At 37.0% G+C, this 26,287-nt stretch overlaps 1 protein-coding gene and 1 non-coding gene across 2 annotated transcripts; both read left to right on the forward strand.

The window, feature by feature from the left end:
* The first annotated feature begins 20,957 nt into the window (after positions 1 to 20,957).
* Or4e2 (olfactory receptor family 4 subfamily E member 2) lies at positions 20,958 to 21,884 on the forward strand. Its single transcript, XM_026414241.2, has one exon. The coding sequence runs from the start codon at positions 20,958 to 20,960 to the stop codon at positions 21,882 to 21,884; it is 927 nt and encodes a 308-aa protein (XP_026270026.2).
* A 3,353-nt stretch (positions 21,885 to 25,237) lies between these two features.
* Trnav-cac (transfer RNA valine (anticodon CAC)) lies at positions 25,238 to 25,311 on the forward strand. Its single transcript has one exon. It is a non-coding gene; the product is annotated as a tRNA-Val (tRNA).
* The last annotated feature ends 976 nt before the right edge of the window (positions 25,312 to 26,287 follow it).

Here is a 26,287-nt window from a genome sequence, read left to right on the forward strand (position 1 = left end):
TCAAGGCCATAAAGATTCATTTTACTTTTCTTTTAATTGATTTAATTACGAAAAAGTATTTTATTTAGAAGTTATTAGATTCATTTTTCTTTTACCTGGTATTTCCATGTTTGAGCTGTCAAAGATATACAGGCTAGAAATGATATTTAGAGGCTTGCAACTTGGTGAGTATGGAGTGTTACTATAGTAGCATTATATTCGTTAGGTCAATATATGAACAACATTTTCATGTACGTTATGATGAATAGAACACTTTAGAGCTGACTTGGTTTCTACTGCTGCATAACAAGTCACCATGATATCCATTCTGTAGCTGGTGGTTCTTCAAGTCATGATTCCACATGGTGCAGCTGGTCCTGTGCTTAGGTTATCACAAGGCTAAACTCAAAGTGTTGATTGGCTGAATTCTCGGGTCAGGCTCAGGATCCTCTTCCATGTTCATTTCTATTACTATCAGAATTCTGTACCTTGCAGCTATGGGACTGAAGTACCCATTCCTTGCTTTTTTGTGGTCTGGGGGCATCTTTGAGCTCTTTAAGGGCACCTGCATTCCTTCCATGTGATTCTCACCATCACAGAACCAGCAACAGCAAGTCAAATCCGTTTCCCATGGAATCTTTCTGGCTTTATCTTCTGCTACTGGACAAAGTGCATGTGTTTCTAAGTCTCCTGTGACTGGGCAAAGCATATGTAGATAGCTCCCTTTTCAAAGGTCAACTGTGCCATGTGACACTACATAATCATCAGAGTGCTATTTAATTATATTCAAGACTGTGGGGATGAGGGCATGGAATTTTGGACTGTTCCTTAAAATTCTCCCTACCATACAGTCAATAAATGAATAAAAACCCTAATGTCAAAAACTGCTTATGATAAAACAATGAATCAAGAACTGGGTGCATAATTGCATATAAGGAATGATCATTGTGGTGTAAAAACTTTTAAGCCTAGGAAAACATAGAAATGAATGACAACACTCCATTGCATTTCCCTTACTTTAAGTCTTAGTATGTGTAGATGGATCTCCCTCTCTCTCTGAGAGTGTCTTAGGTTAGGATCTTCAAAAGTAGACCCCAAGGCTGGTGTTTGAGTACAGTAGTTATTTGAGAGGTAACACTGGCAGAAGAGTAGGGAAGTGAGGTGAGGTGGAGAAGGAAAGGAAGCCAGCAAAGTATACATTATCAAGGTTACTTCTGTGGACAACTAGAACTAACCCTGCTAGAAAATTCTGAAGCCAGTAGAACATAAGCTTAGAGTTACTCTGCTAGAAGGATAGGAAAACTGGGATATTTATCCACTGTATTAGTTAGCTACTACTGCAAAAGAAATGACCTCAAACATGGTGTCTGATTTAGTCAACTTTTTTGCTGCTGTGACTAAAAGACCTGACAAGAACAATTTTAAGGAGGAATAGTTTATTTGGGGGCTCATGATTTCAGAGGTCTCAATCCATAGACAGCCAGCTCCATTCCTTGGAGCTTGAAGTGAGGCTCAAAGTGGTGGAAGATGTGGCAGAGAAAAGTAGCTCACATGATGATCAGGAAGCAGAGAAAGACTCCACTTTCCAGATACAAAATATATACCCCAAAGGCATGCCCACAAAGCTCATCTTCTCTAGCCACAACCTACCTGCCTTCAGTTAACCCCATTCAGGATTAATTCACTAATTGGGTTAAGGCTCTCATAACCCACCCAATCATTTCTCCTCTAAACCTTCTTGCATTTTTTTGCACATGAGAGTTTGGGGGATACCTCATATCTGAACCATAACAGTGTCTAAACATTAGTTAACAAATACTTATTTTCTTATAAGTTCTATGGGTCAGGAATTTGGGAACAGCTGAGCTGGGTAGTGTTGGCTCTGAGGTTTTTTTTTTTGGGGGGGTGGGGGTGGGGGTGGGAAAGTGATGGGGATTGAATCCAGGGCCTTGCACATGCTGAGCATGCACTCTAACCCTTAGCCACACCCACCCCCTGGCTCAGAGTTTTTACAAAGTTTCAGTCAAGTCAAAATCATCTAAAGGCTTGACTACGATTAGAGGATGCACGCCTAGGTGTTTCACTCACATGATTGTTGACAAGAGGCCTCAGCTTTTTATCACATGAATCTCTACAGTGTGTCTTTAGGACACACTGTCTGGCTTCTCCCAGAGAGAGTAATCTGAGGGAGAGAGGGAGGGAGAGGGAGAGGAAGTGAGGGAGAGGGAGAGGGAGGGAGGGAAACTTGTATCTTTTATAATTTAGCCTCAGTTGTGTCATATAGTCCCTTCTCCTGTATTCTATTGGTCAGACAAACCTGGAATGATACATTCATAGGGGATTACCAGCAAGAATTCCAGAGTTGATGGAAATAATTGGAGTCATCTTGTTGATTGGCTCCTTTTTTTATTTGGGGGAAGGGTCTTGCTATGTTTCCCAGGCCAGCCTCAAAGTGGCCATCCTCTTGATTCAACCTTCCCAAATAGCTGGGATTACAGATGTGCATCACTGCACCCAGTTAACTGTTTACTATTTACCAACTTTCTTTGAGATGGTATCTTGCTCTTTCCCAGGCTGGTCCTAGACTAGAGGGATCCTTTCCTCCTCAACCCCCAAGTAGGCAAACTACAGGTATACACCACCATGCCTGGCTACATTTACCAACGTTTGCCAGTAATTATTTGAAAGGGTCTCATTAGGTATATAAGTTTTCTAGTATTTAGGTTTATGATGCTTATGATTCCCACCATCTTGGAACCAGCAAAAACAAACAAACAAACAAACAAACAAGCTCTAGTTGCCAGAAAGAGCCCTTGGGAAGAGTTGCAGGTGGAGTTTGGATCAGTGTTTTCATGCATAAAAAATGCTCATGGGTTAGATGTGGAAGGGCTCAGTTTTTTGTGCTGCTTTTTTTTTTCTTCAGTTTTTTGTGCTGCTTTGATAAACACATGTCCAGCATTATATTCATTCTGTTTTGTCATTGATTCCTCAAGGTAGTAACTGATTACAGTTTCTAAAAAACAAACAAACAAAAAACCCAAAACCTGAACAACAACAAAAACAACCCACCTGAAACAAGAGAGTTAGTAAGACAAGTACATCCTTGTTGCTGCGGTTGGTTCCCAAACCGTTATTGTGATTCATTGTCTCCTTCCTGAATCAAAACTTTTTCTAGATTCCCTCACATGCTCAGCATTTCTGCTGGTCTTGGTTTCTTGCTTAGTGGGTAACCCAGACTATCATGACTGAAGGGCCTACGTCCTTGGTTATCATGTGCTTTTCACACCTTAATTGATGCCTTAATTGATGCAATTGCCTGTTTACTAGGCACAAAAACACCAAGATATGTCCCTGTGAATCCCACGTTCCAGCCACATTTCTTTCTACCTTCTTTATATTGTAGCAATTCTATGTACTTATGATACTCCCAATTACCTCTGCCAGTATAGTTTTGCCATATTTGGGAGGTTTGAAGCCATTGTTTCTTATACTTTTTCAGTCCTACTCTTTCTCCTCTAATTCTGGGCTTCCAATGATATGAATGTTAGAGCTTTTGCTATTGTTTTACAGGTTTTTGAGGCTCTGATTATTTTCCGGTTTATTTTCTCATTGTTATTCAGATTAGTAAGTTCTACTGATCTGTTCTCAAGTTCAGAATCTATCCGCTATCATTTCTACTTTACTATAATTCTATCTGGAAAGTTTTTTAATTTATTATATAATTTTTCAATTCTCCTTTGTACTTTTTTTCATGATTTCTATTTTTTTTTTTTGCTGAGATTTTCTAGTTTTTCATTTGTTTCAAGAGAAATTGTAATTGCTTGTTGAAGCACTTTTGTGATAACTGTTTAAACATTCTTTTTTTAAAAAATATTCATTTTTCAGTTGTAATTGGCACAATACCTTTATTTTTTAATTTATTTTAATGTGGTGCTGATGATTGAACCCAGGGCCTCGCATATGCTAGGCGAGTGCTCTACCATTGAGCCACAACTCCTGCCCCTGTTTAAACATTCTTGTAGAATAATTTCAGCATCTGATTAATCTTGGTATTAGGATCAGTTGACTGTCTTTTCTCATTTATGCTAGGATTTTGTACTTCTTGGAGTGAGAAGGGATTTTTTTTTTTTTAGAAATTTTTTTTTGGGGGCTACCATGGGGACTGAACTCAGAGGCACCAGACCACTGAGCCACATCTCCAACCTTATTTTGTATTTTATTTAGAGACAGGGTCTCACTGAGTTGCTTAGTGCCTTGCTTTTTGCTCCTCCCAAGCCTCTGGGATTGCAGGTTTGCGCCACTGCCCTTGGTTGAGAAGGGATTTTTTAAAAAATGTTTTTTGGTTGTAGATGGATGCAACATCTTTATTTTTGTTCATTTATTTATTTATTTTTTTAATGTGGTGCTGAGGATCCACCCAGTGCCCAACATGTGCAAGGCAGGTGCTCTGCCACTGAAACACAACCCCAGCTCTGAGAAGGGATTTTTGATTGTAGCCTGGCATTATGTATATTATATTATAAAACTGTGGACCTGTTCAGTTTTGTGTTCAGCAGGCAGTTTTCCTGCTTGGGTGTAGTGTGAGGACTGGCAGATGTCTAATGTTCAGTTTTCTGCTTAGTGGGTAACAGAAGGCAGTATTGAATCACATTGCCTTATTGCCTCTAAGTAGGCTGATCAGCTCTCCATTGGGCCAGTGGCTACCAGGAAACAGGAAAGCAAAAGGCCTACTGGACCAATCTCCTATCAGTTGATGCTGGGTAGGAAGAGGGGTGCTTGGCTCTCCATTGGGCCTGGCTGGTAAGGGAGTTCTGATTAGCGTGACTCCCCTGCCTTGTTGAATTACATTGCTGTTCCTCCCTGGGCTAGAGGGAAGCTGAGTGTTGACCACCCCACTTCATTGTTGCCAGTGGGAAGGAGGCTGAGCTTACTGCTGGATCCCATGGATGCTACTTTTCTAAGGAATTGGAGCATCACCTGCTAGGCAGGGAATGAAAGATAGCTTCCAGCTCAGCTGACTGACCCACCAGGTGGGGAAATTGTAGCGCATAGATCACTTCCTTTGGGGAGGGAGGGAAGAGTGGAAGATTAACTTCCCTGCTCATCAGTTAAAACCTAGGAGTCTGGTTTGTCCATGGGTGTTTGGCTGAAGAAGGAAGAGCCCTGCCCCAAAGATTTTCTATTGTTAGGTTACCACTGCTTTCCCTGGCTTTTGGTGACAAAGAGAGTCTTCCTTGGAGATTTTTTTTTTTTTTTTTGGTCTGTGCCTGTTGGTGGCTCTGGATTGGAGGTTTCAATCTAGAATTCTTTTTGATTAATGTTAGCACACTATATTTTATTTGCACTCCTTTTACATTCAGCCTATGTTTTTGTATTTGAAGTGACTTTTTTTGGAATAGCATGGAGTTTAGAATTGCTTCTTTTTTAATCAACCTTTCAATCTCTAGCCTTTTAGTTGAAACTTTTAGATTATGTACATTTTAATAACTTTATAGAGTTATAATTTACATACTATAAAGAATCACACACTTTAAGTATATAAGTTAGTGATTTTTATTATACTAATGGAATCATGCAACCATAACGACTACTTAATTTTAGAACATTTTCATCTCCTCAAAAAGAAACCCATAGCCGCTGGCAGTTGCTCTTCATTCTTCCCTCTTTCCAGCCTCTGGATTCCATTAATCTACTTTCTGTCTCTGTGGATTTGCCTCTCTGAACATTTCATACAAATGGAGTCACACAAATGCAAACTTCCGGGACAGTTTTCTTTCACTTAGCATTATATTTTCAAAGTTCATATTGTTATGTGTATTAGTACTTTTTTATTACTGAATAATATCCTATTCTATGGGTATGCTACATTTTGTTTATCCATTCATCAATTGATAGACATTTTGGTTGTTTCTACTTTTTGGCTATTAAGAATAATGCTGTTGGGCTGGGGTTGTGCCTCAGTTATAGAGTGCTTGCCTAGCATGTGTGAAGCTTGGGTTTGATTCTCAGAACCATAGACAAATAAATTAATAAATAAAGTAAAGGTCCATCAACAATTTAAAAAAATATTAAAAAAAGAATAATTCTGCCATGAATATTAATGCACAAGTTTTTGTGTGTACTTATGTTTTATTGTTAGGTCATGAAACTCTGAGCTTAACAATTTGAAGAACAGCTAACTTGTTTTCCAAAGTGCTTTTACCATTTTACAATTCTATCAGTAATGTTCTAGGTTCAGTAGTGCATACATGTAGTCCGAGCTACTTGGGATGTTGAGGAAGGAGGATCACAACTTTGAGGCCAGCCTCAGCACTTTAGCAAGACTGTCTCTACTTAGCAAGACCCTGTCTTAAAATAAAAAATAAAGAAGGCTGGTAATGTAGCTCAGTGGTTAAGTGCCCCTGAGTAAAATTCCCAGTAGGACTCCCTCCCCACAAAAAACAGTTCTTCAAGTAGTGCATAAGGATTCCAATTTCTCCACATTCTTTCTGACACTTGTCATTGTCTGTCATTTAGATTATCTTAGTGAATAGGAAGTAATATATTGTTATGCTTTTGCTGTGTAGTTGCCTAAGGCTAATTATGTTGAGCAATTTTTCATGGGTTTATTGGCCATTTGTATATTTTTTGGTAATTTTAATAATGTCTATTAAATAATAGTGTATTTATTTGTATTTTTTTCAACTAGGATGTTTATTTCACCCAGGCAGAGAATTTTTTTTTGCTAATAATCTGTTTATTCACTAGATTCTTTTTTAAAAAAATTCTAATTTGTTATATATGACAGCAGAATGCATTCATATTACACATATAGAGTACAATTTTTCATATCTCTGGTTGTACACAAAGTATATTCATACCATTTGTGGCTTCATATATGTATCATTTGTACATTTGCTTTGGAAAAATTTCTATTCAAATCCTTTGCCCAATTTTCTTTTTTTTTGATGCTGAGGATTGAACCTAGGGCCTCATACATGCTAAATATATGTTTTACAACTAAACTAATTCCCCAGTCCATGTCCAATTTATTTTGTTAGTTGTCTTTTTTAAATTTGGAGTTAAAAGACTCAATTTATTCTGTATACAAATTCTACCACTTTCGTCTAATGTGATTATTTCTACAATTGGAGTGATCATTTTGCTATTTGTCTTCTATTTACTTTGTGTTATTTTTCTTTTCATATAGAGTGTTTTTATATTTTATTTTATACCCAGTATTCATCTTTATAACTATGCCACTTTATTTTAGCTCTGAGATTTAAAATGTACTTCTCTAATAAAATATACCTTCAAAACATATTATACTATTGTCTGTTTAAGAACTTTTCAAATGTCTGTTTTCCTTTTCCCAGTCTTTTTGTTATTATCTTCTTATATTTTCCTCCTGCATGTGACAAATTCCACAAAACATTATTATTAGTTTGGTTTTAAGTAGTCAACACTTTTAAAGAGACTTAAAAACCAATTAGTTGCAAACATTGTGATACTTTTGCCTCATTTGTAGAGATTCCTTACCTAGAAAATCTGTAAGGTATGGAGATTATTATTATTATTTTACTTTAAGTATTTGCTCAAGAAGTAGACAAAATGAATGAAGAAGTGTCAATCAACTATTTCTGGAAAGGTATTCTGGGTATCTGTGGATTGGCACTCACTTAGGGGGTCAAAGCTGAAGTTTCACTGTTCATGGACTTTGAATCCCTGCTGTGTTCTATATAGGTTAGCACAGTGGCTACACAAACTGATGCTATGGTAATTGCCAAGGGTTTGGAGCTCTTCCATGTTTAGAGACTGCTGGGTTTATTGTCCACTTATTAAATTACTAAATGAGTAAGACTAATAGCAGGAAGTGCAATGATAGGGAAAACTTTTAATAATACCCCTGAGCATTCTTTGATGGCATGTTCAATTATAGTCATGCAATGATTGCTTTATAATCTTATGTCAAATGGATAAAAACCACAAAGCTTTCAACCCTGAAATTTACCCTTAGCAGAATTTTGTGCTCTATGATTTTACATCATAGGCTTCTGTATCAGGGTATAAGAAGAGAATTGAATCATTAGAGGAGGTATGGAATAGATTGTGTCTGTTGTGAGTTGGCATATTTATTTTAAACAAGTAAGATGCATAGTTCTTGTCTATAGACATATGTTACTAAGTGTACATTGAAGTATATTGCTTTGGACCTTAAAAGAGATCTAGAATTTAATAGAGCTACTGGGTTGATTCATTTGATGATTATGAGTTTTCTTATGCTTCTGCTGTCTCACTTTTATAAAGAGATTATTGTTACTTATTTAAGGTGGATGTGTTGAGGAAAGGAGAAAGGAGATCATATGGTCCTCAAGAGAAGTTTTTCTCCCTAGAGTCAAGTGAACAGAGGCCTTCCTATATACCTAACTTTCACCACATTCCCATTTTTAAGACCATTGTGAAAAAGGTACTAGTGTTAAAGTTCTTAGAGAAATAGAAGCAAAGTTTCAGAGGGGGAAGATGGGGAGTGGGGTGGCGGGGAATAGAGAGACCTGGAAAGTCTAAAACCAGCAAAGCAGACAGGCAACCTCGAAATTTCAGCACGAGTAAATGCTACAGATTGAAGGTGGCCTGAAGGTGGAATTTTTTTTTCCCTTGAAAACCCAGTCTTTTCTCTTAAGGCTTTCCACTGGATAAAGTCTACCCAAATTATGGAGGGTAATCTGCTTTACTCACAGACTACTGATATACATTTTAATCGCATTTAAAGAATACCCTTATAGAAACATCTGCATCACTGTTTGACTAAACATTTGGGTTACCATGGCCTAGCCAAATTGACACATAATATTATCCAGTCATAGTAAGTAAACAAATACAATTATAACCTGCTTTCCATAATGTATTTAGTGTATTCAGAGATGTGATATATGAGTTAAAGTCATAAAAAGAAGCAGATTCTAAAAGTTTAGGTATATTAACTTATGAATAGTCTTCATATAATGTTTATTAATTCAACTGGGCAGCAATAGAACTTAAGACTACCTGGCTTTGATTTGACATGAACTCCTTAAGAACTTATATTTTCTTAGCACAAAAACTTAAACTTAATATTAATGTATGGTCATATCCCCTGAGGTATGCTGTTTACTCATATTACCTAGAAATAAGTGCTTTCCTTCTAAGAAAAATATTTGTTGACTTAATGTCTGACATTTGAGTAACAGATTCTGGGAAGTTCTAAAGGTGCCCCTGATAGCTACTGCTTAAAGTGGCAAGTAGACTTAATTCTACCTTAGTTGTCCAGAAAAAAGGAAAAATAGTTTGAAATAACAAGCCAAAATTTGCAAAAAAGAAATAGAATTTAAAAAAATCCAGGGACCAATATTAAAGGGCGAAACTATTAAATAAAAGCTCCACTACTAATACCCAAATTAGAGCACATTTTATTTTAAAAAAATATTTTCCTTCTTGTGTTTTATTTCTGAAAGCAATTATGAGAAAAGTGAATGAGGGGATGGGGATGTAGCTCAGTTGGCAGAGTGCTTGCCTTGCATGCACAAGGACCTGGGTTGATCCTCAGTACCAAAAAAAGTGAATGAAAGAACATAATAATATTATAGCTATTAGCTGAGCTATCCCTACACAATTGGAGAAAAGTGGTAAGTTTTGCCATCTGTTTTTTTTTTTTTCCTTTTTCTTTTTAATGTGGTACTGGGATTAAACCCAGGGCCTCACATGCTGGGCAAGTGACCTACCACTGAGCCCCAATCCCAGCTTACCACCTCTTTACTGGCATTGCTTACTTTACCAATCATCTGTGGGTCTACACATGTCTGCAACTATGTGCATGGCACTGAGCAAGACCCAATTCCAGCCACTTGTCTGCATAAATGTATGTTTAGAAGTTCAACAGAGGGTCTTTTAATTTATTTATTTTTTATTTTTATTTTTTTTTAAATACTGTTCTAATCAGACAAGGTAGTGCATGCCCATAAATACCAGGTACTGAGGAGGCCAAAGCAGGAGTATTTTTTTTTTTAAGAAAGAGTGAGAAAGAGAGAGAGAGAATTTTAATATTTATTTTTTAGTTCTCGGCGGACACAACATCTTTGTCTGTATGTGGTGCTGAGGATCGAACCCGGGCCGCACGCATGCCAGGCGAGCGCGCTACCGCTTGAGCCACATCTCCAGCCTGGGTCTTTTAATTTAGAGTTATTTTAACTTCTCTTCTGTCTTTAGGATCAGCATTTTAAAAATAATATTTTAGCTGTAGGTAGACACAATACCTTTATTTTATTTGTTTTTATGTGGTGCTGGGGATTGAACCCAGTGCCTCACACATGCTAGACAAGTTCTCTACCACTAAGCCACAACCCCAAACCCAATTTCTGTGAAGGTATCTATCTACACACTCACACACACACACAAACACACACACACACACTGTGTGGATATATATATATAATACTATATAATATTTTATATCTATCTATATCTATATCTGCAAGGGACTCCTTACTATCACTACAGAAAATCCAACCTTCCTGTGCTCTGAAAGTCAGCATAAAGATCAGATTCAAAGTTGGGTGTGGTGGCACACACCTGTAATTTCAGCAATTTGGGAGGCTGAGGCAGGAGGACCACCACAAGTTCAAGGTCAGACTGGGTAACTTAGTGAGATCCTGTCTCAAAATAAAATAAGAAGGGAGGACTGGGGTTTAGATCAGTGGTAGAGCACCCCTGGGTTCAATCCCCAGGAATTTCTGGAGAAGACAAGGACTCCAGCTGAGGCATGGTGATTTTTTCAGTCCATCCTGGGCTTCTCTATTCAAGGTTACTCTCTGGGACATAACTCACCATGACTACATCCCTGTTACATGATGTTGAAGGCTTTTTCTGTAAGCAGCGATGAGGACATCATTTGGTTGTTGTCCTAAACAACCTTCACCTCTGAAAGCTCAGGGAAATTTTTCTCAGAGTTTCCTTTCCCTGTTTTGATTTGCAACCAAAAAAAATCTCCTTATATACTGTGAAGACTCAAGTCTTTAAAAAAAAATTAAAAAAACGGGATACAATAAGCTGAAAAGGATAAAATCTTTAAAAAGAAACTAAACACAATATACTAAAATTCAAAATTTATCCTAAGTCAGCTCTGAAGCCAACTTCTGAGTAGTGGAAAGACCTAGGAGATTAGAATGCAGTTCCAAACCTGCCATGCAAAAGCTGGGCAAGCCATAAAACATCCCTGAAATGCAGCTGCACTCCATTTTATTAGGGAAATAAAGCTGTTGAAAGTTTAAAACATCTACCTTGTTTCTTCTTTAGGGTTTAAGCCCTGACATTCCAATCACCGAAGGCCGGCTGTTCTCTCATAACATATCCATCTAGGCAAGTCTCAGCAACTCAGAATTTTACAGATATATTTGAAGCTAAAATGGTAGTACATGATGGGACTCATGTTCCTATGAGCAAAAGGAGCTTTCTTGAGGTGTGTTCTTGCCAAGGGTTGAGCCTGCAGTGCCGAAATAGAGATCAGATTGAAACAGAGAAAAGAAGCAGAGACAGGTAGGGTTTGGGATGGTTTTGATGAGACCAAGAACCAGTAGGGTGAAACTGGGGAGCTTGAAAGTAAAGGAGTCTGATCCCTGGCCAGTCACTATACTTTTCAGAGGAGTGATTTCTTTCTTTCTTTCTTTTTAAAAAGATGTTTATTTTTTAGTGATAGGTGGACACAATATCTTTATTTTATTTTTATGGGGTGCTGAGTATCGAGCCCAGTATCTCACGCAGGCTAGGTGAGCATTCTGCCTCTGAGTCACAACTCCAGCCCAGAGGAGTGATTTCAAAAAAGGAAAGTTGTTCCTGTCTACACTGTGGAACAAGTAATTCCAGAGCTTGTGGGAGAGAGATACAAAGGCAGCAAAAGGAGAGAAAGGAACAAATTTTCATTGACCTCCGTCCTGTTTGACAAAAACCAATACACACAGCACACACCAATAGGTACAATACTCAACGTCCATTGGGGATTCTAGTCTTTGTAGTTCAATTGCCCCATTGCAGATTAGAGTTCTACTTATGGTCTAAAAACATGGAGAATTACTTTGATTCACAGATCAACTTGTCCCACAAAATTCAGAACTTTTTGTTTCTTATTTGTAATGTTTAACTTTTTTTCCAATTAGCAAATATTGAGTGAGTTTCTCCTTTGTGCCAAGTACTTTACTATGTAGATTGGAAATGAATGTGATATTTCCCTTCCTTCAAGGGGTGCATAGTTGACTCTTGTTTCTCCTAAAGGCCACTTTATGTTGTTTGTTTTTTACTTAGTCTATTTTAAGCAGCATGGCAGAGTGGCTGAGGGTGTGGGTGCTGGAAAGTTCAAATTCCATTTCAGCCACTTGCTAACTGAGTGACCCAAGTGAATTACTTACCTCTGCTTATACTTTGGAAATCTGTTTAGCAACATTTTAGTTTGGGACACAAATTTTGAGCTAGTAAATTCATTTATAGTAATGTACTCCTAAATGAATAATTTATAATATTGGAGGAGTTTTAATCTTTCAGAAGCATTTTTGGAGTTACTATCATGCAATTTCCTAGAAACTTTGGCTATTTCATTGAATGAAAAAAAGATCCCTGCCTTTGTCACATTCACTTTCTGGTAGCAGGATACAGAAAAATAATAAACAATAAGCTAATTACATAAGTGAATTACATAGTATTCTAGAAGGTGATTGGTGCTTTTAAAAAGAAAAAAGTAGATCAAGGTAAGAAAAATTGTAAGTGCTGGGGATTCTGGGTGGGTTTCAGTTTTAAATACATGCATCGACATAAACTGAGAAAGTGATGTTTGGGCAAAGACAGTAAGAAGTGAGGGAGCTGACTATGGGATATCTGGGGAAGAGAATCTGAATAGAGGAAGAAGGCAGTGCAAAGGTCCTAATGTGGGACTGTGCTTCAAGTATTTGAGGACTACTGATGAGAATAAGAGCAGGAGCCGAGCGAAGCAACAAAGTGGAGAGAGGTAGGAGACAATAAGGTCATAGAGGTGATGGATATCTGTATCATTTAGTCACTGTGAAGACTTCACTTTTACAATGAATGAATAGGAAGCCATTGAGAGTCTTTGATTAGTAGAATGACATGGTATGAACTGTGTTAAATTTTTTTGTTTTGTTTTTGTAGACAGACACAATACTTTTATTTTATTTGTTTATTTTTATGTAGTGCTGAGGATTGAACCCAGTGCCTCACACATGCCAGGCAAGCACTCTGCCACTGAGCTACATCCCCAGCCCTGAACTGTGTTTTTTTTTTAAAATACATTTTCTTTTACGTATAGATAAACACAATACCTTTATTTATTTTATGTGGTGCTGAGTACCTCGAAGTGCTCCACCACTGAGCCACAACCCCAGCTCTGAACTGTGTTCAGAGGATTTCTCCCTGTTTATGTTAAGGACAGATTATTATTATTATTATTATTATTATTATTATTATTATTATTGAGCCACATCCCCAGCCCTATTTTGTATTTCATTTAGAGACAGGTTTTCACTGAGTTGCTTAGTGTTTTGCTTTTACTGAGGCTGGCTTTGAACTCATGATCCTCCTGTCTCAGCCTCACAAGACACTGGAATTACATGTGCATGCCACCATGCCTGGCTATATTTTTATTTTTAATAATGAAAGTAGAAACATCATGACAGCACAGGGTGCAAGGGGTAGGTACATTCTGATACGTATATGCACATGATGAAATGTCATTTAGACACATGCTTAAAAGACTGAGTGAAGGGCTGGAGTTTTGGCTCAGAGGTAGAGTGCTCTCTTTCCATGCATGAGGCACTGGATTGGATTCTCAGTAACACATAAAAATAAAATAAAGATATTGTGTCCACCTATAACTAAAAAAAATATTTTTAAAAAGAGTGAAAAATAGAATATAAAATTGTGTGTTTGTAATAAAAATAGAACAAATTAAAGTCTACAGTATGATGATAATAATCAAGCTAGGTTGTGGGACTATGGGTATTCCTCCTATTAGATTTTCCTTTATGTAGTCATTCTGATTTTCTAAGAAGAACTTATGTCCAGATGAATGTGGTGTTAAGATAAGGGTCATGGGGCTGGGGATGTGGCTCAAGCGGTAGCGCGCTTGCCTGGCATGCGTGAAGCCCAGGTTCGATCCTCAGCACCACATACCAACAAAGATGTTGTGTCCGCCGAGAACTAAAAAATAAATATTAAAAAAAGAAATTCTCTCTCTCTCTCTCTTTAAAAAAAAAAAAAAAGATAAGGGTCAAGCCAAGAGAAGCAGAGGCCAAAAGTCCAGGTTCAGCAAGTTGAGGGTAGAAGATACTGACGATCTAGAGGGGCAAGTTCAGTTGGAGACTTGGAGAACAGAGGAACGAAGGTGTCAGAGGACTGGATGGGCAGCATTTGTTGGTTACTAATACAGTTACATTTGCGGCTTTTCAGTTCTTTGAGCTCTCTGTGAGTGGTGGTCTACTACTACTAAGTCAATAAAAAAGCTTTTTATCAGGTCTGGTGGTGCACACCTGTAATGCCACCTGTAGGGGAGATTGAGGCAGGAGGATCGCAAGTTTAAGGTCGGCTTGGACAAGTTAGTGAAATCCTGTCTCAAAAAATAATAAGGGATGTTACTCATTGATACAGCATGTACCTAGCATGTGCAAGATCCTGGGTTCCATCCTTAGTACTGAATAAAAAAAAATTAAAAAAAAGAAGCCGATCTTTCTTTCTTTCTGTGCTGGGGGTTGAACCCAGGGCTTTGTGTACTCTACTGCTGAGTTATATCCTCAGCCTCAAAGAGACATTTTTAACACAAGGATTTGAATTTTGTATTTTCTACTTTATATCCTTATTTTGCAAGCCCTACGTTTAACTTCTTTCTATATGAAAGACTCCATCTGTCAAGTTATTCATCTGTGTGTTTCCTGGGTGATTCAAAGAGTCAAAATTGATGTGTTCACAGAAACACAGCACTGCTCAAATGTCACTAGCAACATCTTTGTGGGCACATTTCTTTTCCTCAGGTTTATGGTCCATTCCAACACAACTCACTTTTCCAAAATTTTTATTATGCTTCCTAAGCTATCTAGATTATTATTTTCAAAAAACTTTCAGGGGATAGGAAAGAGAAGAAAAAATTAGTATGATGGAGGTCAAGGACTGGGAAAGAATGGTGAAGTAGACAAAGTTGTGAGGGAAAGGTTGAAGGAGCTACTATTCGACTCTTAGAAGAATAGAATCTTTAAAAAAAAATTTTTTTTGTTTGGGTATACTGGGGATTGAACCCAGAGGTGCTTTACCACTGAGCTTCACCCCCAGCCCTTTTTATTTAATTTTGAGACAGAGTATTGCTAAGTTGCTGAGGGTCTTGCTAAATTGCTAAGGCTGGCCTCAAACTTATTCTCCTGTCTCAGCCTCCTGAGTCACTGGGATCATAGGTGTACACCAAGGCATCTGGCTGGCAGAATAAAATCTTTAGGGAGATGGATGCAGCTTAGTGATATAGCACTTGTCTAGGATGTAGGAGGCCCTGAGTTTGATCCCTAGTACTGCAAAATAAACAAACAGAATATAATCTTAAAATACCAGGGGCTAGTGATGTAGTTTAGGCATAAAGCACATATATGCTCAGGGTCATGGGTCTAATCCTAGTAACCCCCTGCAAAAAACTCAACAAAAAAACAAACAAACAAACAAACAAAAAAAAAAAACAGAAGAAGGTGATAAGTCTCCACTTTCAACAGGCACTGTATTCTTGTTTATCATTTTCAATTATGTGTGGGTTTTTTTTTTAGATCTTTAGGGTAGAAACTGCTCAGCATTTCTGCAGTGGCTTCTATTCTCCTGGAGTAGGATCTTAGTCACTGAAAAAATATTGTGGGCTGACTGTTGGGATCTCATCCCCTGATGAACCCAAGTGTTGGGGAAGTGGCCTTAAAGACCGGCCTAGCCCCTGCCTTCAAGGGGTTAATATTTGGAGAGGCAGACAATAATTCATGCATGCAAATAATTTGGATAAATCCAGTGTTATAAAGAAGATGAACCAGGTAATGTGTCATCGGGAAGTGTTTTTTGTTCTTTGAACAATCAGGAAGGTCTCCATGAGAGATATCTGGGACCTTAAAATTGGGAAAGGAGAGACAAGGGAAGATCTGAGGGAATAATTTTTCATGTGCTAAGATCTTGCTCTGACACTCAATCTTGTTAACTTCCTTCTTTTTTTGTTTTTTTTGGTGCTGGTGATGGAACCCAGGGTCTCGTGTGTTAGGCAAGGATCTACCACTGAGTTACATCCCCATTCCCTCATTTATCTTTCATCTGCTTTTCATGGCCTGGGTTTTAGGCTGCCGAAACCTACATGACCTACATTTTCACTTAGGGAAACTTTATTCGACATTTTCTCTCAGGGTTGTCTTAGTTATCAATGAAAATGACCAAATTTTTTATGCACTTCAAGTGCAGGCAATATGTTAAGCTTTTCTGTTACACTTCTATGAAGCAGGGTTGAGTACTTTTATTTGTACAGATGTGAAAAATGAAGGCCAGAAAGGCCAAGCTATTTTTCCCAAGTTAAATAATCTCAGAGTCAAAATCTAGAACTAAAACTCTTTTTTTTCCCCGCTAACACTGTATAGGTTGCTCTGGTAACGAAGATGTAACAGATGCCATCTGCTGCTGGGAAACAGCCTAGGGACATCAAGGGAATTATCTTGGTTTTGTAAATTTAGGCGTATCCCAAGATTCATACTTCCTGTTAGATTTTTCTACAAAAGTAAAATGTGCACGATGAGCTTCAATTTTTTTTTTATTATTGGTCGTTCACAACATTACAAAGCTCTTGGCATATCATATTTCATACATTAGAATCAAGTGGGTTATGAACTCCCATTTTTACCCCAAATACAGATTGCAGAATCACCTCGGTTACACATCCACATTTTTACATACTGCCATATTAGTGACTGTTGTATTCTGCTACCTTTCCTATCCTCTACTATCCTCCCTCCCCTCCCCTCTCATCTTCTCTCTCTGCCCCATCTATTGTAATTCATTTCCCTCCATGTTTATTTTCCCATTCCCCTCACAACCTCTTATATGTAATTTTGTATAGCAATTAGGGTCTCCCTCCATTTCCATGCAATTTCCCTTTTCTCTCCCTTTCCCTCCCACCTCATGTCTCTGTTTAATGTTAATCTTTTCTTCCTGCTCTTCCTCCCTGCTCTGTTCTTAGTTGCTCTCATTATATCAAAGAAGACATTTGGTATTTGTTTTTTAGGGATTGGCTAGCTTCACTAAGCATAATCTGCTCTAGTGCCATCCATTTCCCTGCAAATTTTGATGATCTTCTGTGCCATGGAGACCCTGAAGCCTGAAATTCTCCCCATTCCCTGCTTTTCAGTCCTTCCAACAAGAGACTCAGTCGTCATTCATATATATATATATATATATATATATATATATATATATATATATGTATTCAGATATATGTATATATAATTATACAGAAGAAATAGATTTAGTTCCCATTTTATAGCTCAGAAAATGAAGGTTCATGGAAGTAAACGCTAAAGATCAGTCATTTGAATGCACTGTATATATTTTTATGAATAGCTTATGTCTTTTCCTTTCTCATTGAAAGTAAAAAAGTTCTTGTTTCTCTGTTTTAATACATTGCTGACCAAGAGTATATGGGAAAGATCCTCAGTAGCTCAGTGGTAGGGTGCTGGCCTAGTATGAACAAAGCCTTGGATTCAATTCCCAATCCATTAAAAATCCACAAACAAACAAACCAAAAAACAAAGAGTAAAAATACTCAAAACATAATCTCTTAGACACAGAAGGGAAAAATTGCTTATAACTCCACAAAATCAGAAATTTAATTTCCTGTTCTTTTCTCCTATGCATTCTTTTAATACTTTGGTTTTTAAAAAATCATGCTTAATACATAAACTTAAATAATTACAGAATATAATGTGAAAATTAATAAAACTTTAATATTCTTTTAAATTCCACCCTTCAGGAGGTAACCTATGTTAAAATTGGTGTGTATTCTTCACTATCTATCTTTTATCCTTTTAGGATTAAATATGTACAAACATAATTCATGAATCCACAAATATATTTGAATTTGTTCAAGGGTATGTACATACATAGATGCATCACATTTATGTATATGTGTGTACATACCCACAAATCTCTGACTCCTTCCTTTATTTTTTTTCATTCATTCTTTTATTCCTTCTTCCAGGTGTAAAATGTTTTCATAATGGACTCTTTTTACTTGACAATATGCTGTTGACATTCCTTCAAGTTAGTAATTTGTGATTTTGACTATACATTGGAATCATTAAGGAACTTTAACAGTCCTGATGGGTCCAACTCCCAGAGATTCTGAATTAATTATTGTGAGCCTGGGGCATCAAAATTTGAAAACATTCCTTAAGTGGTTTTAATATGTAGCCATGTGAGAATCACTGCTTTAGGTTAATACACATAAATCTAACTCATTCTTATTAATGGCTCCATAATACTCCATACTATTAAAAGTATTTCTCTATTCCTCTGTTGATGAGCATTCAGTTTGTTTCCAATATCTTGTTTTACTAAAAATGCTTAAAAAATGTATCTTTAGTTACCAGTTTCTTTATTTCTGTAAAACATAGTCCTAGAACTAAAATTCCTTGGACTAAAGTTATAAACATTTAAAAATTTAATTGATACTGCCAGATTATTTTCCAAAGAGTCTTAATAATACTTATTTTTAGTAGCAGCATGTAAAGAGTGCTTTATAGTTTTGTCAATTTGATGAAAGACAAAATGTATTTTTTTTCACGTATTACTAAAGTTGAACATCTTTTTATTCATATTTACGTCTCACAAGTGTTTCCCTGTTCTTTTCCTATTTGTATTCTTTGCTCATTTTCAATTGAGTCATTTGTCTTTTCTTATCAAGTTTTGAGATCCTTGAAGATAGGAATGTTTTCTATTTTTAGACATTCATGTTTTAATATTTTCTTCTGATTTGCTGTTTGTCTTTTGATAACAGTACACTACATATATTTCAAATTGTTGAGAATGTATTATTAAAGCTTATATGTATTATATTTCAAAGTCTTTTCATGTTGGTAATCTTTTGTCACTATCATTCTTTCTATTGAAAATTTTAATTGTTGCATTGTAATTATATGTAACAGTGGGATTCATTTTGCCATATTTGTACATGTATATAACATCCTTTGATCAATCTCATTCCCCAGAACCTTCCCTTACCTTCTCTTTCCTGCCCTGATTGACTTGTTGTACTCGACTCACCTCCTTCTATCATTATTATTTCAATTAGTTGTCACTATCATTCTTAATGGTTGTATACAATTCTAGTCAAGTTCCGCTACTGTTAGGTTTTTAAAAATAACATGATAGTTAATACTTCCTTGATTTTTGCTTTTTCTGTGTTTGGATGCTTTAGGAGATTCCTAAAAGTGAATTAATTGGATGAAGTGTTTTTTGTTTTTTTGCTTGTGTGATATGTGATGATTATTTCCCAAAATGTTATAGTTTTTAGCCAGCCAACCACTATGGAACTAGAGGTAATATGACTTTAGTATTTGAACAATAATATCTCCTAGAGGACAAATCATATTACACTATTAAAAAAATTAAGTTATTTAAGTAACTTATTAACACCATTCTGAAGGAAGGATTGGATTCTTTTTTAAAATTTGGTTTGGTTGAAATAAAAATATTTTTGCCTACTTGCTGCATGTAAAACATCTACTGAGTGCTATGAGTAGTAAGTCACATGTGTTTATTACTTTTTAAGAAAAAGTTTAATTTTATTGTGAGCTAAATTACATCTCTATTTTACTTTCCTTTATACTCAAGTACCATAAAAGAAATATGAAAGGGAAAAGGTAAGCTTTGGTCACATGAGGAAAGTTTTCTTAAAGGTTGTGCTCTTTGAGAGAGTCCAAGATAAAAGATGAATACGATTTTATTAGTTAGCAATGAGGTGAGGAGAGTACACTTGGTTACAGGATATGTTTTTCTTTTTTTAAAAAAATTTGTTCTTTTTAGATATACATGACAGTAGACTGAATTTTGTCATATTATACATACATGGAGTATAATTTATTCTAATTAGGATCCTATTCTTGTGGCTGTACATGGTACGGAGTTGCCCTGGTTGTGTGTTTAAATACAAGGATAGGAAAGTTATGTCTGATTAATTCTACTGTCCTTCCTATTCCTCTTCCCACTCCCTTCCCTTCATGCCCCTTTGTTTAATTCAATGGGCTTCTTCTATTCTTCCCTTTCCCACCCTCCCACAGGATGTGTTTTCTGAGTGGAAGGAAAATAATAAATTAAAACAAAGATTTTGAAAAATAGGTAGGTGGAGGTAGCATGCCTGGAGCAGAGCAAATTGCTTGGTTGGGGAGAAGAAAACAAATAAAAAATACAACACATTAAAAAAGTTAAGCATGCAATAAACCATTATAGGTTTTGAACGTGCATTTAATTTGATAGTAAGTTAAATACTGAGTGATTTTATTTAGGGATTGTATATTTTTGGAGTGTTAATTTGATTCTATCAATGGATTAGTCTGAAATGAAAAGAGCCATTTAACTAATGGGTAAGGGTTTTGGGGAGTTGATTTATTCTTGTCAAATCTCACTGATCTCATCTGCAAGATAGGAGCAATTATGCCTAAATAGAATGGTGTACATGAAGTGCTTAGCCTGGCTCCTGATATGTAGTGGGCATGTTGTAATAATTATTATTAAGTTGGTCTTATATCCTATAAGCCTTATAATAAATAAGCATTTTAGATAGGAACATCTTAATAAATAAGCATTTTAGATAGGAACACAATATCATTTCAATGAGTTCCATTCCCATAATGTCAAAGTTAAATTAACTTTCACCCTCTTTCCCCTGAAAGTTCCTTTGGAAAGCTCATTGGATGGGAGCTCTAAACCAAACAAGAGTGCCTGAATTTGTCTTCTTGGGACTCACTGACAACTGGGTGCTGGAGATACTGTTTTTCGTGGCATTCTCAATCACTTATGCGCTCACCCTTTTGGGGAACACTCTCATCATTGTTACCATTTTCTTTACTCCGCGTCTCCATACCCCCATGTATTTCTTCCTGAGCAATCTGTCCTTAATTGACATCTGCCACTCATCTGTCACCGTGCCTAAGATGCTGGAGGGTTTGCTTTTGGAGAGAAAGACCATTTCCTTTGATAACTGCATTGCACAGCTCTTCTTCCTACATCTTTTTGCCTGTGCTGAGATCTTTCTGTTGACCATCATGGCGTATGATCGTTATGTAGCTATCTGCACTCCATTACACTACCCCAATGTAATGAACATGAGGGTCTGCGTACAGCTTGTCTTTGCTCTCTGGTTGGGGGCCACTGTTCACTCACTAGTGCAGACCTTCTTGACCATTCATCTGCCCTACTGTGGCCCCAACATTATTGACAGCTACTTCTGTGATGTGCCTCCCGTCATCAAGCTGGCCTGCACAGACACGTACCTCACAGGAATGCTGATCGTGTCCAATAGTGGAACCATCTCTCTCACTTGTTTCCTGGCTTTAGTCACTTCCTACACAGTCATCCTGGTTTCTCTTCGAAAGCAGTCAGCTGAAGGACGTCGGAAAGCCCTGTCTACCTGCTCAGCCCACTTCATGGTGGTCGCTCTTTTCTTTGGGCCATGTATCTTCCTCTACACTCGGCCAGACACCAGCTTCTCCATTGACAAGATGGTGTCTGTCTTCTACACTGTGGTCACCCCTTTGCTGAATCCTCTCATTTATACCTTAAGGAATGAGGAGGTAAAAAGTGCCATGAAGCAGCTCAGGCAGAGACAAGTTTTTTCATGAAATCATACATCCTGGGCATTGGGATTACAGACATAATTGTGGCCACATCCTTCATGAGAAAGAAAAAAGAAAAGAAAAAAAAAAGAAAGAAAAGAAGAAGATGGATTGGGTCAGGGCAGACTTCTGCATTGAAGAGAGAGACACTTATTAATCATTTAAATAAAGGAAAAGTTTGTAGTGGAACACGTAAGGAAAAAGATCCCTGAATATGTTCAAGAACACTTTACCAGTGAAAGAATACTATGGAGAACCCAGTTCAGTTTCATTGTGGGGAACAGGTGCCTTGGTGAGGAGCTCCCCTCCTGATACTTAAAATGGTTTCAGTTTTGCTTTCAAACACATTTTCAATAAAACAAATAAGGCTTTACTTACTCATGTCGAATTACACTTTTGAATGTGCACCTCTCATTATGTCTAGAACTATTTTACACTTTTTATAATACTTTGATTTTGAAATCAGGGTAAAGATGTGTAAAGAGCTTATTTTCAAAGTAAACTTTATTCAGGTAAAATTTATGTTACATAGGATGTGCACATTTTAATTGTACAGTTTGACAGATTTTTTTTTTTTTTTTTTTTTTTTTGCGGGGGATGTGGTCTTTCTGTGTTGCCTAGGTTGGTCTCAAACTTGTGCTCATGCTGAAACAACAGGCATATGCCACCACACCTGGCTCAGTTTGATGTTTTGACAGGGGTACACATACACTCATGTAACAGCCTCTCCAATCAAGATATAAAGCACTTTTACCACCCCAAAGTTTTATTGAGGCCCTTCCATCTCCATACAAGTATCTGATTTTTGTCATTATAGATAAGATTGGTTTTTCCTAGAGTGTCGCATACATTGAATCATAGGACATATACTTTTCTGGGCCAGGCTTATCTTGTTGTGTGTGCTGTTTCTGAGACTAATCTGTGTTTTTGTGGGTAATCTATAGATTAATTTGGGAGAGTATTATCTAAACAATAATCAGTTTCCTAGTTTATGAATTTATTTATTTAGGGTAATTTAATGTCTCTCAGCAATGTTAGTCATTTTCATTTGTAATTAAACATATTTCATTAAATTTGTCCCTAAGTATCGTATGTTTTCTGATTCTATTGTTAATTTTATTTTCATTTGTTTATTTATAGTATGTAGGAATACAATTTATTTGTATATATTAACTTTATGCCTATAGCATTGCTAAATTCACTTACAAGTTTCGATTAGATTTTTTTTTTTTTTGTGTGTGTGTGGTACTGGGGATTGAACTCAGAGGTACTCAACCACTGAGTCACATCCCCACCATTTTTATTTTATTTAGAGCCAGCCTCTCACTGAGTTGCTTAGTGCCTCACTTCTGCTGAGGCTGGCTTTGAACTCGTGATCCTCTTGCCTCAGCCTATTGAGCTGCTGGGATCACAAGTGTGTGCCATCACGTCTGGCTTGATTAGATTTTTTGCAGTGCTGGAGGTAAAATCTGGAGCCTTGTGTGTGGTAGGTAATCACTTTACCACAGGACTACTTCCCCAGCCTTTTGCAGGTTTTTAGAGCTTTTTGCATTCACAATGATGTCATCTGCAAATAAGGATGAATTTTCTTCTTCCTTTCCAATCTTTATGATAATTATTTCTTTTTCTTGTCTTGTTGTACTGATAGGGTTTTCCAGGACAGTGGCTAGTAGAAGTGTTGAGAACAACTTTGTTCCTGATTACAGGGAAAAATTTTCAGTTTTTCACCATCCGGTATGATGTCAACTAAAGGGTTCAGCTAGATGTTCTTTGTAAAACTCTTTTAGGTAACTTGCTGTGAGTTTTTGACATGAATGAGTGCTGTATTTTTTTTAAAAAAACTTGTTCTAATTAGTTGTACATGACAGTAGAATGCATTTTGACACATCATACATAAATGGAGTATAACTTCTCATTCTTCTGGTTGTACATGATGCAGAGTTACACTGGTTATATAATCATATATTCACATAAGCTAATACTATCTAATTCATTTTATTATCCTTCCTACTCCCACACCTCCTCCCCTCCCTTCACTTCCCTCTATCTAATCCAAAGTAACTCTATTCTTCTCTAGCCCCTCCCCTTTTATTGATCTAACATCCACATTTCAGAGAAAACATTCAACCTTTGGTTTTTGGGGGCTGGCTTATTTTGCTTAGCATGATATTCTCTAGCTCCATCCATTTATTGGCAAATGCCATCATTTCATTCTTCTTTCTGGCTGATTGATATTCCATTGTGTATATATACCACATTTTCTTGAGAGTTTGTTTGGAGCTTCTATCAGGAGAGTGCAGCTACTTGTATACCCTTGACTGAAGAACGGTCCTTTGGGAGGGAAGCACAGGGAGCGGTGAGGGAGAAAGGAGACACCAGCTTAGCCAGCCAGATCAACCGAATCAACCCTGGCGATCAGTGGGGTGACAGATGTCGCAGACAGATCGCCCTCACATCTACTACATTTTCTTTATCCATTCATCTGTTGAAGGGCACCTAGGTTGATTCCATCGCTTAGCTATTGTGAATCAAGCTGCTACAAACATTGATGTGGCTGTGTCACTGTAGTATGCTGATTTTAAGTCCTTTGGGTATAGACGAAGGTGTGGGATAGCTGGGTCAAATGGTGTTTTCATTCCAAGTTTTCTGAGGAATCTCCATATTGCTTTCCATAATGGTTGCACCAATTTGCAGTCCCACCAGCAATGTATGAGTGTGCCTTTCTCCCCATCCTCACCAACATTTATTGTTGCTTGTATTCTTTATAATTGCCATTCTGACTGGAGTGAGATGAAATCTTAGAGTAGTTTTGATTTGCATTTCTAGAGATGTTAAACATTTTTTCATATATCTCTGAATGGGATAGTTTTCCTGATTTCTCTTTCAGTGGATTCATCACTTATGTACAGGAACACAATTGATTTATAGATATTAATTTTGTTTTCTGCTACTTTACTGAATCCATTTATGAGTTCTAAAATGTTTTTGGTGGATTTGTTTTGGATCTTGTAAATATAGAATCATGTCATTGACAATCAGTGATAGCTTGAGTTCTCTTCCTATTCGTATCCCTTTAGTTTCTTTCTTCTGTCTAAATGCTCTAGCTAGAGTTTCAAGGACAGTGTTGAATAAAAGCAGTGAAAGAGGGCCTCCTTGCCTTGTTGTAGTTCTTAGAGGGAATGCTTTTACTTTTTCTCCATTAAGAATGATGTTGTGGGTGCTGGGGTTGTGGCTCAGTGGTAGAGCACTTGTCTGGCATGTGTGAGGCCCTGGGTTTGATCCTCAGCACCACATATAAATAAATAAAATAAAAGGTTCATTTACAACTAAAAAATTAAAAAAAATAATGATGTTGGGGCTGGGGATATAGCTCAGTTGGTAGAGTGTTTGCCTCACATGCACAAGGCCCTGGGTTCAACCCCCAGCACCACAGGGGAAAAAAAAATGATGTTGGCCTTGGGCTAAGCATAGATATCTTTTACAACGTTAAGGTATGTTTGTAGTATCCCTAGTTTTCTAGTGTTTTGGACATGGAGGGGTGCTATATTTTGTCAAATGCATTTTATGCATCTATTAAGATGATCATATGATTTTTGTCCTTAAGTATATTGATATGATGAATGACATTTATCAATTTCCATATGTTGAACCAACCTTGCTTCTCTGGGTTGAACACCCTTTATCCTGGTGCACTATCTTTTTAATATGTTTTTGTATGCAATTTGCCAGAAATTTATTGAGAATTTTCTGTGTTCATCAGGGATATTGGTCTGAAGTTTTCTTTTCTTGATGTGTCTTTTGTCTGGTTTTGGTATCAGGATGATATAAGCTTTATAGAATGAATTTGGAAGGATTCCCTCCTTTTCTATTTCATGGGATAATTTGAGGAATATTGGTGTAAGTTCTTCTTTAAAGGTCTTGTACAGCTTGGCTGAAAATCTATCTGGTCCTGAACGTTTTTTCTTTTGGTACAGGGATTGAACTCAGGGGCACTTAACTACTACTGATCTACATTCTCATCCCTATTTTGTATTTTATTTAGAGACAGGGTCTGAGTTGCTTAGCACCTGGCTTTTGCTGAGGCTGGTTTGAACTCACAATCCTCCTGCCTCACCCTCCTGAGCCTCTGGGATTAAAGGTGTGCACCACTGTGCCCAGATCTGGGCTTTTCTTAATTGGTAGGCTTTTGATGGCATCTTCTATTTCATTGCTTGAAATTGGTCTGTTTAAATTGTGTATGTCCTCCTAATTCAGTTTGGTAGGACATTTGTATCTAGAAATTTTTTGATGTCTTCAAGATTTTCTATTTTATTGAAGTTTAAATTTTCAAATTAGTTCCTGTTTATCTTCTGTATTTCAGTAATGTCATTGTATTATTTCCTTTTCATCATGGGCTTTAGTAATTTGAG

Source organism: Urocitellus parryii, chromosome 6, assembly GCF_045843805.1.
Source record: "Urocitellus parryii isolate mUroPar1 chromosome 6, mUroPar1.hap1, whole genome shotgun sequence".
Taxonomy (NCBI): Eukaryota; Metazoa; Chordata; class Mammalia; order Rodentia; family Sciuridae; genus Urocitellus; species Urocitellus parryii.

What these genes read in the sequence shown, in the direction of transcription:
- Or4e2 (XM_026414241.2), top strand. Translation starts at nt 20,958, where the DNA reads ATGGGAGCTCTAAACCAAACAAGAGTGCCTGAATTTGTCTTCTTGGGA.